Below are 18,527 nucleotides of genomic sequence, written 5' to 3' on the forward strand. Positions count from 1 at the left end.
TCAAATAAAATTGCTTTAGCAAAATATTTTCAAACTTTTTTTTTTCCCCTCTGGGAGGTAGATTTATGTTATAGGGTCGTGTCTCCATTTACACAGGACCATCATTCCCCTGGCAGAATGTTTGCTTTGTTTAAGATTCACAGACCGGCCTGCGCCCGCAGTGCACCGTCAGCAGAGAGCGGGACGCGTGGCGCTGGGCGCCACCGCAGGAAGCGGTGAGTATTTTCCTGACAACCGGCCTCGCGGACCGCCCTCTGTTCAGCCCTGTGCAGGATCATGTGTTCCACACATGTAAACATCTCCGTTGCTGGGATCCTCATGGTCTGTTTTTTTTTTTTTTTTTTTTTTTTAATAATCTGGGCAATCGTGGACATCATCTTGTTTGTGTTCGTTTCACATTTCTTCTCTCAAAGCGTAGAACGATTCGCACAGTAAATGCACATCTGGTTCGGGGGAGGCGTTTATGGTGCAGTTTTAACGCGGTCCAAAAATGAGTTTCTATGAAATTGTGTTTCCAGGTCCGTTAGGGTTGGGAGAACAAGAGTTCACATTTCACTGATACTTCACTAATAAAGCAGGGATCAGTGGGATTTGTTGCCATAGATACAAAAAAAAAAAAAAGAGCACAGTATACTTGTTCAAACTATAATATATAAGCGCAAATAAATGAAAGTTAATATATTACTCGTTTGCACAATGATTATATTACTCAAATAAATCCCTGGAGGTAGTGTGTAAGAATATAACCTCCCACCATCACCACACATACGTTCATAACTCTGTAAACACAGACAATTACAGTATAAACTCATAAATAGAGAATTGGGCAAATCCTTGTTTTTGGTGGATGTTTGGGAAATAACATTTTTAACAATTTTTTTTTGCAGCTGAGGAAAAACATAATAATATATAGTATTATAATACTTTCATATTTTATTTCAATGGTATTGTAACATAAAGCATGTAGGAACATTATTTTAACCAAAAGAATGTTAATAGAGTAGTCACCTCAATCAGCATAGAGTCAACTTAGTCATATGTAATATCTGGAAACTTAATTATTTTTCCCGCATTTTTACTCCATTGTAGTGAGTTCTGTTAATGCTATTCAGAATATATGTTCGGAGTTGACAAAACGTTTGGACACAACTTTTAAAAGCCAACATTTTTGGAAAAAAAAAAATTACAATGCTACTTTAAAACCCTGATCATCTAAAAAAATATTTGATTCTGAGTCCTGGCCTCTGTGTATACGGAGAAAAATCTCTGCTCACCGGCCTACGGCATTCTAACATGACACGGTCATTATGGCGCCGTAAAACTGATTTATGCTCGGTTTACGCATCGTATATCAAAACAGCCCATTTAAGGATGCTTAAGGAGAAAAAAATACATTTTCTAATTCCAGCTGCTCTCTCGCTGTGTCTGTTTCTCGGTCACGCCAAGGGGAATTCACAAGGCGTTATTCCAGCTTTCTATTTAAGGTTTATTTACAGAAAACAGCAAGCAAAACGGCACAAGGGCCGAACATAAACAGGGAATAAACTTAGGCGAGGTGTACACAAATCTCGAGTGGCGTGAGAGTGAGTGAATGGAAAACACATGGAGGTAATAAGGAGACACGTGACAGTCATGCAGTGTCACCTGGGGCACCCTGACGTTACAATTTCTTACAAATCCAGCTGCTCCCATCCATCTGTTTATTCTGGCAACATTTTAAAAAAATATATTATTCCCTCACTGGTGAAAATCTTGACCGCTATAATAATGAACAGGGATCATGAATTTCAAACTGAATGCAGAACACAGAATATTGATGTGGTTCTGACCAGAACTTCTGATTTCAGAGGAAAATATTGATCGGTTTACCATAAACAAAAAAAAAGACAATGAATGAATTTATTGTGTCTTTACTGATGGTACTTTGTCTCTGAGCAAATATAAAGCAACACAAAAGTTCAAACACAATTACAAATCAATAAATATATATATACTTTTTAAAAAATGCCTTATTGTACAGGGGAATGCTAAGAATAATCTAAAAAAGGACTTGGAGCGGTTCCACTTCCGGCTCAGTGCAAGAGTGGCGGAGCTCTAGATCACCAGGCTGGTGCTGTGGTCACGATGTGCCTGTGGACACAAGAGACGCTTGTAAATAAAGCCCCAAGGCCGTGAGTCATCTCCCAGTGGAATAAAATCACACTTTCCACTGTTGTCTTAAAAACCACATATCCTGCAATTGTGCTATAGATGCACAGGCTGGCGTTTGGTCTGACTGAGATCTGACCTTTAATATTAACATTCCAGCCTTCATAGGACGTTGAGTTTTACTCCACTTGCAGATTATACCCATTTTTGCAACCTAAAACCGAACCTTATATGTATCGGTTATCATCAAGAATTAGCATGTTGATTTGATTTAACTCTGTATGCATAGAAAAGAGCAGAAAGCCACCAAATTAAGTTTTATAATAGACGGGCTGGAACAAGGTCGTCAAAAAACTGGACAATTCTTCCCTTCACTGAATGGGATATTATTACAGGAGGAAAAATGTATGGTTGTATGTGATGGGCAGAGTCATGAATTGGTCATTTTTCCTTCCAACAGGTACTTTTAAACCTGCAGTCTGAAAGTTACTGAGAAAATAATAATGGTTAGGAAAAGAAAATCCTTCAAAAAGGTTCACAGAAGTGACTGTGCAACATGTCTGTGAATCAACTGGAATGCGACTTGTAACAAAACCAACTACTCTGTTTGGGAACATATGAGATTAGATATTCCCCACCGAAAAAAACTGAAGCAGGGGAAGCATTTCAGGTGGAATGTTTGATATGCAGGTATTGACCAGTGAAAAAGCACGTTGTGTTCTCTCTGGGAAGAGTCTGTGATTGATGCCTGGCTAAACTCGGAGTTTACCTTCAGCTCTGGGAACAGCTCTTCAACGGCAATGTCCAGCAGGATGTACGTCATCTACATGGACGAAGCAGAAGAAGGAGAAGAAAAGGAAGTGACACACAAGTGTGATAAAGTACATGGCAGACGTCCATACAGGATTTCAGCCCTTCCCGCTGCTTCTTACCTGTTTGTTTAGAAGAGGCTGCTGCAGCATTTCGAAGAGGAACCTGATGCCCTCGAATCGGGCCTCCTCGCCAATGCACTTTACTACAATGTCTGTAATATGGAGTGGCCGCAATGGGGTTACAAATGAGATATGGTAAATAGGAAAAAAAACAGAGGCGGAGATGTCTACAGGATTCTGCCATAACATACAGAAGTTCAAGTGGACATTTCAGGGACAGAGATTAAACCTAATCTTTGGTAAATATTGCAAAAGAGTCTGACTACTGTGTCCCATTACACATGCACAAGAATTAAGAATTGTACTTTTTTTTTTTTTTAGGAATAGCAGAATAAATGATAAAAGTTATCTGAGAAGTTACAAAAACAGACTTGTTTACCTGGGACGTAGTTCAACATCTCTTCAAAAGTTTGCTTGGCTCGTTTCTGCTTGTCTTCAGCGGAGCGTACCTCGGTGCTCTCACAGAATACAGCATCTATGCGGCACATTACATCGAAAAAGACAGTCACCTCATTCACAGCACATTCACAACCACAAAGAAGATCTATGATGCTCTGGCTGAAGGCAAACAGCAAAGTGACGAAGCATGCTCAGCAGATCTGTTCCTCTGATTAAGCCTCTAATGTACCTGTGACTACTGCACTTGCATCCACAGAAGAAGTCATATGTAATAAAAATATATATATATATATGTGTGTGTGTGTGTGTGTGTGTGAGTGAGAGAGAGAGAGAGAGAGAGAGAGATTATGGGGTTGCTTCCTTAACTGCTAGGCCAATTAAATTGTGGCACTTTTCAACCAAGGGGTGAGGTCAGTAGAGGCTGCTTTCCCAATTTAATGAGCAAACCACTGAATGCAGTCATGGAAAGGATGTTTTTTTTTTTTTTTTAAGTGCCTTCTCAGTAGCTGTGTTTTAAAATGGCGGCCTTTTTCAAATTGTCCAACCATATAATAGTATTCAATTAGAAGTTGCATTTGGGCTAGTAGAGAACGATATAAAATACATAAAAATTCATTCTTTACTAAGGAAACAGTCTGTATTTACTAAACCCTCTTCTTATTCACACATCTTTTGCACGATCAGGCCAGCCACATCTTTTTCAAAAAGGAGAACATCACTAAAGCATTTCCTGTTTGGTTAAATAAGGCATTTTCTGTGGTGTACAGTAATGAGGCCTCTTAACGTCTCTTCATGTAGCTGCAAGTAGTAGAAGGGTCGACAAAATATGACTGTTGACTGGGAATTATGCTGTTACTGGCTTTAAATACATATTTTGCTGTATTTCTTGATGCAGGAGAGTAGACCCAGAAACATAGTTTAACTTAGACATCATTTTAAATATCTGCATTCTTGAAAAAGTCCAGTGAAACGTGGGAAATCTCACCCATATCCTCATATATACTGACCAGATACACCAGATGAAAGCTAAAGGAGGAACAGACCAGGAACAACATGCCTGTTGATTAGGCAGTGACCAGAGTAGCTCGACTTTATCGAAATGTCCCAGTAAGTGTACGTATGGGTATATTTCCCAGGCCAACTGGACGCTGTACGGAGGGCCAGTTCAAATACTGCACTGTAGGGAGGGGGAGGCTAGACAGAGTACCTCTGAGAAGTGTGATGAGCGAGACCACCCTGTGCTCCTGCAGGATCTGTTCGAGTTTGAACTGGATGTAGTGGTCCATATAGGCCTCCAGAGTGTTCTTTAGGAGAATGCGGCCCGCGCTGAGTAGGTGGTGCACCCAGTCTGCCACGCGGAACACCACCCTGCCTGAGTTGGAGTACAAACCAGACAGACATTAAAATGAATAAGCAGTTAAAAAAAAAAAAAAAAAAAAATGCCTGTTCATGCTCCTGATGAGGTGGGATCTTCTCCCAGACCTGGACTAAAGCATTCGCCAACTCCTGGACTGTGGGGCAACAGGCCATTGGTGGAGGCAGCGAGACACGATGTCTCAGTTGTGCTCAATTGGATTCAGGTCTGGGGAACGGGCGGGCCAGACCACATTTACATTTATGGCATTTGGCAGACTCCCTTATCCAGAGCGACTTACAACGTGCTTTCATCTATATTTCCATCTATGAAATAATTAGTTCTGGTTCACTAGGACCCCCAACTATGAATACAATCATTATATTCACTGTTTTTTTTTGTTTTCATAAGTCACACTATAAGAAAGTTACAAGTTAGTATTCTCTAAAGAGGAAGGACTTAAGATGCGAAAATACTCAGTGACTGAGCGGTTCTGACCTCAAGAGGAAGTTCATTCTACCACCAAGGGGCCAAGACGGAGAAGAGTCTAGATAAGAGTCTTCCTCGTCCCTTCAGAGATGGAGGGACCAGGCGGGCAGTACTGGAGGCTCGGAGTATACGAGGTGCAGTGCGAGGTGTAATAAGGGCTGTGAGGTAGGATGGTGCTACTCCATGTTTGGCTTTGTAGGCCAGCATCAGTATTTTGAATGCGTGCAGCTACTGGGAGCCAGTGGAGGAAACGTAGCAAAGGGGTGGTGTGGGAGAATTTGGAAAGGTTAAAAAGCAGCTAAGAAGGGAGTTACAGTAATCCAGTCACAAAATTACTAGGGACTGAACAAGTATCTGGGTGGCCTTCATCTTGCAGGAACTGCTGACAACACTCCAGCCATATGAGGTCTAGCACTGTCTTGCAATAGGAGGAACCCAGGGCCAACTGCACCAGCATATGGTCTCACAAGGGGTCCTAGGGTGAGCACATAGAGGGCTGTGCGGCCCCCCCAAAGAAATGCCACCCCACACCATTATGCTGGAGGATGTTGCAGGCAGCAGAACATTCTCCAGAGTCTGTCACGTCTGTCAAATGTGCTCAGTGTGAACCTGCTTTCATCTGTGAAGAGCACAGGGTTCTCTGGCAAATGGCAACTGTGCTGCATGTTGTTGGGTTGTAAGCACAACCCCCACCTGTCTATGTTGGGCCCTCATACCACCCTCAGAGTCTGTTTCTGACCGTTTGAGCTGACACATGCACATTTGTGGCTTGCTGGAGGTCATTTTGCAGGGCTCTGGCAATACTCCTGTTCCTTCTTGCACAAAGGCGGAAGAAGCAGTCCTGCTGCGGGGTTGTCGCCCCCCACGTTTCCTGATGTACTGGCCTATCTTCTGGTAGCGCCTCCATGCTCTGGACACTTTGTTGACAGAAACAGCAAACCTTTTTGCCAGAGCTCGCATTGATGTGCCATCCTGGATGAGCTGCACTACCTGAGCCACTTGTGTGGGTTGATACCACTAGAGTGAAAGGACCACCAGCATTCAAATGTGGCCAGAACACCAGCCACAAAGCATAGGAACTGAGAAGTGGTCTGTGGTCCCCACCTGCAGAACCACACCTTTATTGGGGATGTCGTGCTAATTGCCTATAATTTCCACCTGTTGTCTATTCTATTTGCACAACAGAATGTGAAATTAATTGTCAATCAGTGTTGCTTCCCTAAGTGGACAGTTTGATTTCACAGATCACAGTGTGATTGACTTGGAGTTACATTGTGCTGTTTAAGTGTTCCCTTTATTTCTACATAATACACCTGAAAAGTGGTGCTAAGTTGGGTATTTTGTGTTTTTATAATTATATTTATAAGTGTTTATTAATTAATCTGAAAAAAGATTAATTAATAAAGTTACATTATTTTTGGGCAGAATTTGTACATTTCCCCACTTGAGGGACTAATAAAAGATTATCTTAACTAGAATTTGGGAATTTGTGGCCAGAAGATGCATTTTACTAGACACATCAAAGCTTTATTGATTCTGACCCAGGCAACATCATTTCTCAATTTTCAGCTAGTTCCAGCTGTCTGACTTACCCACAAACATCATGTAATCAAACACCCCGTCCACGGACATGATCTCCATAAAGTAGTTTGGTTTGTGCCTCCTGTCCACTGCCTCTGCCAGATCAGCGTTGTTTTTATACAGGTCACTGACAAGCTGTTAAAGCCAAGACAAAAGGGAGACAATAAAATAAGATCATATTTGTCATGGTAATATATGTATTTGTCCTGCCTGACCAATCCAGCATGTTAATAAAAACCCTCTTTTCCTTGAAAAGCAAAAGGTTAGCCAGTGTAATAATTTTCCCTCAAGGACGTGACTTTGCAAAAGCCATCTTTCATGCCCCGGAGCTCTGATTAAACACTGACAATGTCTTCTTACAGAGAATGTTTCCTGTTTAGCCAAGGTCCTTACATGAATAGAAGGTCAAACCCCACAACACTCCTATCCTTTTATATTCATAGTAACTTTTTTGGGGTCAGTCAGCAGAAGACTGTAGTTTCGCATACAATCCATAACCTGCTGGAGTGGACAGGAGTTTTGAAAAGAGCTTGAATTCATGTCTTCATCTCTCCAAAATGGATCAGCCCCAAAAGGCCAATCTTAATGGGACTTTCAGGGAACTGCATCTTTTGGAGCTTTGATGTATACAGGAGGAAAAGGCAATCAAATGTTGTGGTGCCAGTTTACTGATACAGTGATCCTTTGGACTTTAACTTCATTTACATTTACAGCAATTATCAGGCACCTTTATACAGTAGTTACAGGGACAGTCTCCCCCTGGAGACCCTCAGGGTTAAGTGTCTTGCTCAGGGACACAATGGTAGTAAATGGGATTTGAACCTGGGTTTTCTGGTTCCCAGGCGAGTGTGTTACCCACTAGGCTACTACCACCCCTACATCATCTGTTATTAATAATTTGGAGTAGATATTGGTATATATTTCACAAAATTATGATCACTATTTCTTGAAACTACCAATTCCATCATTTAACATTGAAAGTACAAAGGCTCCACAAAAAAGCTGAGGATAAATCCATAAGTTCATTAAATACCCAATACACATGTCTCTACACAGATCTGATCTGTTTCATGTGCATAAGGCAGTAATGGATTTCATTACGTGATGTGACAAAACAAAAGAATAAAAAAAGTCATATTTATTCCCCATTCACTTGGCCTTTCTAAATCATCTGTGCTGTGTCAATTAAACAGAGATATGTATGCACTACCACCTAAAAGCTGCCCTGCAGTGGGCATTTTGGTCAATTTCATGTTCATTTAAATGGCCAAAATGAGGACATTCCTAAATGACCTGAAACTAAAAAAAAAAAGAAAAAAAAAAAAAAACCCTCACCCAATAACTGCAAAAACACAAACAATTTTGCTTCTAAACTTGCATCGAGTTTTGCTAGTTAGCTAACTAACTAATATTAGTTTGATGTCCTTCCTGCCTGTTATGTGGGTGTCTGTTCACCTTTTTGTTGCAGTCGCTGGGGCTCAGGATTGTCAACTCAGGCCGACTGGGCTTGGGTTTGGGTGCCTCGCAGGAGGTGAAGAAAGACTGGAGGAAGGGCTCCAGGTTCTGTCCTTTCTAGATTGAAAACAGATGAGAGAATCGCCTCTTACTTCACCACAGCTGCCGCTTGTCACTTAATGCTAAATTGCACATGCCTGTCTCTCTGTATATTGTAAAATCAGGACACATGTATACACACACACACACACACACACACACACCCTATAAACCATTCAGACAGCCTAAAATCTATATATATTTACCTCTTTCATTAATTTTCCAGGAACTGACTTGAAGATTTTTCCTAAAAATCAGATGGGAGCGCACAAATGTTACTGTAAACACATCCTAGCCACATTAGCCTCCTATAAAACAGGAGAGCATTCTAGCCATCAGCTAGTTGCCGGTGACGCATACCAAGGTTGACATCGGGGAGCATCTTGTCGAGAAACTGTGTCTCCATGCTGTGCGGGGAGAGGAAGTCGGCCAGCAGTTGGCTGTTGCTGAGCTCCGGGTGTTGGAGAAGTCTCTGCGGTCGCAAGAGTGTGAACAAGTGCAGAACCACAATGTGTATCAGCTCATCTTTGTTGAGTCTACAGCATCAAAAGTGTAAAGCAGTCCAGAGGTACCTGCAAATACTCTTCAAATTCACCCCTCTTCGAATTTAGGAAGTCAAAGTTTTTTGGTCCTAGAATCCTCTTGGAAGGCAGTTGCGCATCTTGAAATGATCCTGTGAAGGAAAGAATGTAAATTCTGATAAGGCAATGATAAAAACACCATGACGTGAGTGAAGAGTTTATGGTAATTGGCCCTGCTCAGCAAACTGAGCGGAATGACGTACCATGGAATTCGGTCAGCTTTGATTCCAGGACGTAGAATTCGAGATATCTCCTGAAGACAGACCATGTTTCAGGTTCGTGACCCACTAAGGGAGTGGAGAAAATGAATTACTTCCCGATAAGCTTCCTGCACGATAAATATTATTCTCGCCACACCTATCCACCTACATCCACCTAACAACCTCTGAGTCATTATTCAGAAGGCGTCCCATCCTGCATAAACCAAATCAGGCCAGTTTCCTGCATGCCACAGCCCAGTCCTGGTCCTGAAGGGACGTCTGCCAGTGAGGTTTAGTTCCAACCCACATGGCTTCACAACCTGCCACACTGATTACTCGGCCATGGAGAAACACCTGAGCCTATTTAAGGTGGGTTTGGAGTGAAGACCTTTTGGCAGACGTTCCTCCAGGACCAAGGTTGGGAAACAATGCTATGGCCCCTTGTTTTATAACATAATATCTAATAATAGCAAAAATACAGAGAGGGTGGTGGACACTGATGGTCTTACACTGGTAGAAAGACACCAGGCTCACCCTGCTTCCGGTCATGGCGCTCCACATCAATACAGAAGACTGGAATCTTCTCTTTCTTGACGTCGTCCTCGTAAAAGTCTACATACGGAATTCTGATGACCCAGGCAGAGAGGTTCCGCTGGGTTCCTGCATTGGTGGCTACCTCAGCAGGGGAATCATCTTCCACAACTACAGTGGCCTCCTCCACCTGACTCAGCAGATGATTATCATCTTAGAATGTCCTTCTTCAGCAAACAGATTGATTTGATCTTTAAGAACATGATAATTGTAACCATCCTTCATGGCTCACCTGGTCATCGTCCCCCTCCACCATTGTGTAGCTGGGCAGCATGGCACCCTCCATGGTGGTGTTCTTGAAGACCCCCTTGATTTTGCTGCTGAGACGGCTGATCCCGAATGACTCCCCCCGCTTTGAAGTGTTCCTGAGTGCACACGCACTTTTTTTAAAAAAAATTTTTATTTGATTTGTTGTTCTTGAAGTTTTCAAAAACACAGCAGGAGCCCACGGTGCAAAAACCGCACCACATTCACCAGTCATAACAACATGCTGCAAATTGTCATGCCAACACAGCAACGGGCCTCCTTAAAACCACACACTTCTGTAAATGTAGTCACACGCACTCAGAGGCCACTTACTTCATGGCTGTGGGGAGAGCAGTTAGAATGACTGAAGACACTGTACTGGTGGACCTAACTCTGGGTGGGGTTCGAGAGGTGGAGGGGGTACGTGATGAGCGCGGCGTTTGTGGAGAGAGGGTGGTTCTAACGCCCGTGTCGTAAATGCTGGGGCCTGGGCTAAGAGGGACATGCGAAGGAGGCGGGCTGGGGGGACAACGCGTAAGCAGATTGGTCCAGCAGATGTGGCAGCAGTGGATTATGGGAAAGAGACAGGCAGGGGCAGGGAGGTTAGGTAAAGGCAGCGTAATGTGGTGACATCATGGACGTAGCGGTTCATGTTCCCTCCGCATCGTCCACACTGCCTATCTAATTCCATCATAACCACAGAAGTTCACAAAATATCGACTTACCATCCACATAATTTACACACCAGCCACTTTATTAGAAACCCCTACATTTATCTTAAATTATAGACTTTGAATTAAATTACACCCTGTTTTATAGGGTGTGGCGCCACACAAACCTACCCCTCCCACCAGCAGCCATTCTGTGGTTGGACAATCTCCGACCCCAACATTAATTCAGGCAGTAAACAGTACAAGCGCTCTACTTAAATGTCCAGTAAAAAATGTGAAGTATGAAAGCTCTTAAACATTTATCTTTTAAGCGAAGCGACACAAAATACAGGACTGACGAACACAAGCACCCAAAGACTTGACTGCATATCAAGTTTTAGGGCAAAGTGAGTTCAGCCTCTTTACATCACATGCGCAGTAGCATCTGCTTCACCGACTTACCTTATATCATCCAAACTCAAGCTATTCCTGAAACCACAGGCAACCACACGGATTACACTCTATTTCCATCCACATAGTTCTGAGGCATATTACAGTAATATGTATGCTTGACAGCCTTAAGAATATTTTGGGACATTACCAAAAACACCAAAAGAGCCTGAACCCTTCCAATAATAAACACCCAGAAGTTAACACACTGCATGGCTGAAAACTTGAGAGTGCGTTTCTCTTTATAAATTATAACCACAGAAAAAACAGAGAATATAGCTAGAATGATGCAGACTCCACAGAAATAAAACCAGGGTGGAGCAGATATGGCAATGTTTCACTTCTGCAAGGGATGGGAAAATAAACAGAAAGGTTGGAGGAATCTCACCTGTTTAGCCTGGAATTCCTAGGTGGAGACTCGGCACCACACAGCAAGTACCTGAAGTACTGAATACAGGTGGGAAAGAAGGCAGGCATTCAGGTTTTTGTGCTGTGCTCCTTTGCCATTCGCTTTACCAAATTCAAAATTATTTTCAATGTATACATTTTTTTTGTTTTTCTAGATAGGAATATATTAACCTTTTTGACCATATCAGTAAATGTGTGCGTAGATATCGCCCCCTTGTGGCCCCCCAAAAGCTATTATTCAAAGGCTATTAAGAGCTCCACATGACAGGTGCTAGTAGACATCTCTACTAAGAAAAACTAAAAAACACACACATAAAAATTGGCAGAATTTATAAGAATAAGAATCATACTCATCACTGTGGGTTCAATGAGCAACTGCTGTACAACAAGCTGTTTATTTTGAAGTTCTTAGTGGGGCTGACCTCATCGCTGTGGCAGAACAGAGGGGTGAAGACGTTCTCCAGCAGAGACAGAACATGTTCATAGGCCTCAAACATACAGGGGATCTTCTGCAGGTTCACCACCTCTGCATACGGGCCAAGAGCAACTGCAGTGACAGACAGAGGGAGGATAGACACTTTCATGCAGTCATTATGACATATACTGTAGCTTGCACATGTTCCAGTTCATTCTGTTGGACTTTCATTTAAATGCAGTCTGAAATACTGCCTTTCAGGGTCCACAGGCAGGTGACATAAAATCATAAAAATGTCTATACTTAGCAACAAAATATAATGACCATTAACACAGGGTTTCTAATAAATAACTGTTTCATTCTGTTCCTAATGTAATTTCACTCATGTTAATGAGCATCTAATGAAGCGGCTTTTGATGAAGACAACAGTAAATAGTGAAGCAGCCATGAAGGTGAAAAGAGGCAACTCTGAAAAAACAGATTCAAACATACGCTGCTGCAACAAAAAATACTAAATATATGTTTCAAATTGGCCTCAATCTTAACAGCCACAGATTAGGAGTGTCCAAACTTTTGACTGGTAGTGTACATTTACTGCCACCCTTCATTAAACAATATTTTAATGTCGAACAGTACAGATAATGCTCACTTTTGTGGATCTCCTCCACAATGGAAGCGTCAAAGCGGATTTTGTCAATGCTCTCCTCCAGGCAGTAGGTCTCATAAATTTGCTGCACCTCACTATGCAGAGCCTGCAGCTCAGTGTCACTTAGCTCAGGACAGAGGATTTTGTCATTGAATTCCTCTGTGGAGCCAAAAACAAAAAACATCTTGAATTGACGTTGCCTGAAAAAAATTATAATTATGAATGATTCCAATTTTCAGTAAACACACAGATCGCAATGAAAACAGAATACCCTACAAACAAGGTTTTTGTAGCCTTAGCCAAGAGCAGAGGTTTCCAACACCAGAAGATTCCAGCACATCTAGTAAATTTTTCAGCACATCTACAGCACACATTCTGGTTTGTTTTATCCAACCTTAAACAGACCTTGCAGAAAATCTGATAATTTGTTAATTCAACCCAATTAAGAATAAAATATATTCTAAATATACAAATTTACAGTCTTGGCAGCGTTGAGCCTCACCCACAGACAGGCAGAACTGCAGAACGTGCACAGCGCCCTCTGCCTTCAGGAAGCTCATAAATCGGAAGAGCAGATCCTGCTGATCACGAATCTCCTTCAGCTCCAGCTTCAGCACCTGCCAGGGACATTTTTAAGTGGTGTTGTAGAAATGAAGAAACACACAGTTCTATAAGTTCTAAAATGGATTGAACCGGGCCTTACAGATGGATTCTTGTTGCGGGGATCAGAGTACTTCTGTAAAAAGGGCACCAGGGCAGAGGGGGGCTCTGTTGCCACCTCAGGCTGTGCAAATTGAATGCATTGTGGTTAAGACATTACAACAGTGACATAAATCAGTTTTTACTGAAATACATAAATAGACTTACAGGAGTATCATCGATAAAGATGAGCACCATGTGATTGACAGTGTCCTGACAGGGAGAGAAACCAGAATAGACACCAGACACAGGGAACAGATTCTAGTCCCAGACGAGGCAATAAAAAAAAAAAAAAAAAAAAAGAACAGATCTCTTTGGTCCTCAAGAACTTACTGGATCAGCCATGAAGTCCATAGTAGGAAGGAAAACTGATCCCGTCATGACCTCTCGAATCAGGAGTGCAAGAGATCTGAACAGGAATCATCATCAATATAATAATTTTACACATCAATAATCCACCAGAAATCACAACTTACTACCTCCTATTTGACATGAATATGCAGAACACAAACAGATTATGAATATATTTAACTACAAGGATTAGTAAATTATGTAGATTTATTTGTGTACCATGTTATTTGTCTTATATGGATGATCATGTGTACTCTGAGGGGAGATTGTCATTTCACATTTCACTTTCACTATAAAGCAGCAAAAAAAACATTTTGGTTGGACTGAAATGAACAGGGTAACATTCTTGAAGATGTTACTAACTATTTATTTTGGTCTATCCATGATTACGGCAGATCTAGTCCATAATATATGACAGTACATGGGTAGAGTTCACTCATTTTGCAATTGGGAGGTAAATTTTAGGACTTTTCCTACTGGGAAGTGTGTGAACCTCCTGTAATTTTTTTTAAATGACCCAAATGTGATATCTACCAAACAAAATGCATGGATTATCAGCACTTTAATTCCAGTAATCGGATGGGCACACTCAGGAATATGACATCAGTGAACACTCCCTCCCAAAAAAAAAAAAAAACCTCACCTGCACTCAGGGAATATTGGTGGCATGACATAAGGAAAGAGCATCTCTGTCAGCTTCCTCAGGTAGAGGAGCTCATCTCTGCGGCTTTGCAGTGCCACGTGTAGATCTGGGCCGTACTCTTCCAAAGCAGCCTGCTGCAAACACTCTGGGCTCTTCACTGTCAAAAGAAAATATTTTATATACTTATATATGTATTTATGTGTGTGTGTGTGTATATATCAAATTGGTCACCCTTATCCGATTTAGGAATAAGATCAATTCGAATTTTAAGATTAACACTGGTCTGAGACATACCTCTCTCTCGCGCTGTAGCAAAAACTTCAATATGCTTCATGGCCGCTTTGGCCATTTTCCCTATAACTACTGAGGGAATGTCAATCTATATGGGAAAAAGTTAATTGTGTTGAATAGAATGCAGCAAATCCCCCCAGCAAACCTTTCATTGCCATTATAAGTTTATATTCGCAAGCCAGTCTTACCTTCTGAGCCCGTCTCACCATTACCGCAGCGAAGAAACGGAACATCTGCCTCAACTCATCCACACAAGCCTCGTCGTCTGTTATATCCCTAACACAAGGTGTAGAGGTGGTCAAAATGTGCTTTACTCTGTGCTTTACTTGCTTACAGCAGTGGTGATTTATAATCCTCACCTGAACCAAGGATACACAAAGTTCTCCAGAATCAACTCCAGAACCTGGAAACAGAAGGAATGCAAGTTCATTCATAATCCATTCAATATCTAAAAGAAAGAAACCGTCCATTAGCCAAAATGCTACAACTATTGGTTACCTCAGATATAGAAGTGTCTACTTTGGAATACACTTTCAAGTCCAACCATGGCTGATAGTTTTCCAGCAGAAGAGTTGGTCTGTTTAATAAAAAAAAAAAAAAAAAAAAGCGATGTTGAAGCAATGCAAATGATTTGTACTAAGGTTACAAATCCAGCAATATGCACAGTAGAGAGTGCACATTACCTGTGGCGACTGCATTTCCTCTTGCCACACACAGCACAGCTGTGGCCCGAGGGAAACAGCTCCTGTTGGGCCTGTTGCTGAGGGAGCGCATTCACAGTGTGCAACTCAAATACAGCGGTAACCATCAAATGCGGTTAAAGACATATGCATGATAATTATATTTACCAAAGAATATAGTATGCTGTGTGCAACAGCTTCTGCATATAATAAAGCGAGCGATACAATAAGTAATCAAATTGAGGAGGTCGCCTTTTTTCACAGGTTTAAATGCAGTGTTGTGATTAGGGGTGGGTATTGGCAAGGATCCCGTGATACGATACATATCACGGGTCACAGTACAATTATGTCATGATATATTGTGATACTGTACATGCTGTGATATTATACACTTCACTGAAAACGTATGAACAGAGCTGAAATACAATACTGCCTGAAATGTCAAGTAATTCAAAGTACCCAGCTGTACAGCGCCATCTACGATACGATTTTATCATGATATTCGTGATACTGGTCCTATTGCGATATTCCACAGTTCACTTAAAATGTAAAAACAGAGCCGAACTACAAGATGCTGTGATCAGTCTGTCATGTTTCACGATTTGACTGCCAAGTAATTCAAAGTACCCAGCTGTACAGCGCCATCTACAGGAGTGGAGGTCGTAGTCGCTCGCTGACTCTCTTCTCTGCTGGCCTCACTAAAGAAAACACTGGACAGCACCACCATGGTGGTCTACATTTGTATATGTAGCCCAGTTAAACCCACTTGTTTGGTTTAAAAAAAAGTGTTTAGTACCAAACCTGTTGTAAAGAGATGGGACCTAGCTTACTTTGATCTTTGGCTTTAAAGAAAACAGGACGTTCGGCAGAAGATAGTCTGGACTGATGGAGCAGTAGAATGTGATGAAGCCAGCAAGGAATGACCAAAACACCATGAGGATGTGGAGGTATCTTGAAAGCGAGAGCAGAGGGTTATGCACAAACATGTTTTAAATTGTGAAATTCCACGCACTCATGCCTACCTGTTGAGGATTATGGTTGAGGCGACCATGAACATCAGAAGGAAGCAGATGAGGGGGTACTGCCGTGTCACCTCCCTCAGCACGTCCATTTTCATCGCCTGTCCCAACTGCACTATGCTCTCCTTGAAGCCCTCCATGCCGGGGCAGCCTAGCAGCAGGAATGCGGGAGATGAGAAGACTCAGTACGCCGTGCCCATTGACACTTACTCGGTTAGCTGGCAGGGGAGCAAGGCGGAAGGTGTATTCATCATGGGGATGATGAATACACTTTTAACTGGGGCGAGTGTTTCAGTATTAAACACCTCTTCCAGGAACGAAATTAAGAGCGCACCTACCATTTAAAAAGTTTTTATTTAGCAGGAGCTAGCACGTCGGCAGGCTCGGAGTCTGTTGTGGAGAAGAAGACACTATCGAAGCAAACTGATACGAAACAGTACTTTCCGAGTAGCTACTCCAGCAGCAACACGCATCCAGCACTTTATACCGCAGAAAAAACGCCTGCTGGCGTTTTATACTATTTGCCTCAGCGGACCGACATGTCTTCGTTTATTCCACAGGTTTTGTTTACGACAGCAGTAATGCAGCCGGGGAGCGTTGAGCTCTGAGCGAACGGAGTCCTGTCACATGACAGGCTGTCTTTTCCTGAGGTAGAAAATGTCCGAAGTCGTTTAAGTCGAACCGAAAACACCGATGTGGCGTCCGTTCGACACGCGAGAAAAAAACCCGCCCTGGTCGATTTATTTACACCGTCTAGAGGCTGATTTCTAGTCACAACTCGCGTGTTGAATCTGCTGCCGCGGATCGCGCGGTGGATGTGGCGCCAGCTCCGCGGTATAAAAGGCAGCGCGGCGGGTTTCGTCTTCCCTTGATTTCCTGGACGGCGCCGAGGTGTAGGGTCTTTTTTCTGGATTTTAATCTTTTTTTTTAAAAAATCTACTTTATTTATACTGGGGGGGGGGGGGAGGAAGGAAAACACGCCTATGTATTCACGTGTTATACGTTCTTAAATAGTTTAGCTATTTTTACGCCATTTTGTGTTGTTGACGCTGAATGTGAGTTCACCACTCCACGTGTTCTTGTGTGTGAGCCTCCAAACAAACGAGAAGCCAGTCGAAAGGTACACCGCGTTCTTATCCTTTTAAAATTGTTGCGACCTTTTTTATGTGGGTTTTGCCTTAATGATGAATCTATCCCGAACCTGACTTGTGATGAAAGCTCATATACGGATCTGACTTCTGAATTGCAAACCTCCTAAAAATGAACTCTGGTGCGAGAATAATATAGCTTGTGTGGAATTTGTGACTGTGTGTTTTGTGATTTTTCGTTTTCTCTTCCCCACAGAGGTCCACGATCCAAAACTGGCCCGAGGTCGAGGCGATCTTCTCCCAATTTGTGTAAGAATCCTGCTTTTAACCAGCTATTGCAATATGCTCAGTTATACATTTATTTATATATTTATTTTTAAGTAGCAAATAACCTTTTAATTTCTGGATGCTCATTGTTGTGGCTTAATGATGAAACTATATCCCGAATCTGATCGGTATGATTGACCACCTCATCGGATCTGACTCCTGAAAGCTGCTATTAGTTTCTGGTTTTAATTCAGAGCACTCTTGTTTTGGCAAGTAATCTGAAGGTTTTTTTTTTTTTTTTTTTTTGTTTATTCTCCTATATAGGTATTTGTATGAGGATCAGGTATGTACTGAAGGAAGGCATGTGGTGTCCTCATTGAGACATTAATTTCTAATATTTAAGGTGCATGCCCTACTGTAAATTGCACTATTGTATGGTTTCTTAATAAATACAAATGTGAGTGATATAATGTGTGGCTTTTTCATTTTCCTGACCTTAAAATGGTATGCACCATGCCCACCAAAAGCACAAGTTCACTCCTCAAATGTACTTTTTTCAAGCGGTTTCACCATAAATTGCAAGTTTGCAGTCAAGATGTAGCAGTTCAATTGAATTAGCAGACAAATGCTTGTGTAGCTCTGAAAGTTAAAAAAAAAAAAAAAAAAAAGGATATATTAAACACTTCTGCATTTAACTTATTCTTGACCTGCAAAGGCTCTTTGTTTTGATCACATTTATACTTTTAGTGTAAGGTGTCTGGCATCACACACCCTGAAGGTTATTACTGAAATGCGCACTACAACCTTTTGTCAGCTACTTTTTTTTTTTTTTAACTATATTATTC

General features: G+C 41.8%; 1 protein-coding gene, 1 long non-coding RNA gene and 1 other non-coding gene across 5 annotated transcripts; 2 read left to right on the forward strand and 1 right to left on the reverse strand.

Moving 5' to 3' along the window:
- Window positions 1-1,472: 1,472 nt before the first annotated feature.
- snx14 (sorting nexin 14) lies at window positions 1,473-17,110 on the reverse strand. Of its 3 annotated transcripts, XM_029002536.1 has the most exons (30): window positions 16,666-17,109; window positions 16,331-16,478; window positions 16,139-16,259; window positions 15,312-15,388; window positions 15,127-15,205; window positions 14,988-15,031; window positions 14,817-14,904; window positions 14,632-14,716; window positions 14,338-14,494; window positions 13,677-13,752; window positions 13,512-13,556; window positions 13,348-13,428; window positions 13,147-13,261; window positions 12,648-12,803; window positions 12,006-12,130; window positions 11,564-11,622; window positions 11,188-11,214; window positions 10,062-10,194; window positions 9,773-9,959; window positions 9,242-9,325; window positions 9,030-9,130; window positions 8,818-8,929; window positions 8,664-8,704; window positions 8,359-8,475; window positions 6,915-7,038; window positions 4,687-4,851; window positions 3,460-3,555; window positions 3,081-3,172; window positions 2,918-2,971; window positions 1,473-2,130 (listed from the first exon to the last, which is right to left on the reverse strand). In XM_029002536.1, the coding sequence occupies exons 2-30, from the start codon at window positions 16,465-16,467 to the stop codon at window positions 2,095-2,097; spliced, it is 2,814 nt and encodes a 937-aa protein (XP_028858369.1). In that variant the 5' UTR covers window positions 16,468-16,478; window positions 16,666-17,109; the 3' UTR covers window positions 1,473-2,094. The 3 variants fall into 3 exon arrangements, with proteins under 3 accessions (XP_028858369.1, XP_028858370.1, XP_028858371.1); XM_029002537.1 differs by lacking the exon at window positions 11,188-11,214 and having other exon boundaries at window positions 16,666-17,110; XM_029002538.1 differs by lacking the exons at window positions 16,139-16,259; window positions 16,331-16,478; window positions 16,666-17,109 and adding an exon at window positions 15,936-16,086.
- A 31-nt stretch (window positions 17,111-17,141) lies between these two features.
- On the forward strand, window positions 17,142-18,147 carry LOC114803169 (uncharacterized). The gene is made up of 3 exons (XR_003751889.1): window positions 17,142-17,447; window positions 17,672-17,724; window positions 18,007-18,147. It is a non-coding gene; the product is annotated as an uncharacterized LOC114803169 (long non-coding RNA).
- LOC114764004 (small nucleolar RNA SNORD50) lies at window positions 17,504-17,572 on the forward strand. Its single transcript, XR_003742474.1, has one exon. It is a non-coding gene; the product is annotated as a small nucleolar RNA SNORD50 (small nucleolar RNA).
- Window positions 18,148-18,527: the final 380 nt, after the last annotated feature.

This window comes from Denticeps clupeoides, chromosome 14 (assembly GCF_900700375.1).
Source record: "Denticeps clupeoides chromosome 14, fDenClu1.1, whole genome shotgun sequence".
NCBI lineage: Eukaryota > Metazoa > Chordata > Actinopteri > Clupeiformes > Denticipitidae > Denticeps > Denticeps clupeoides.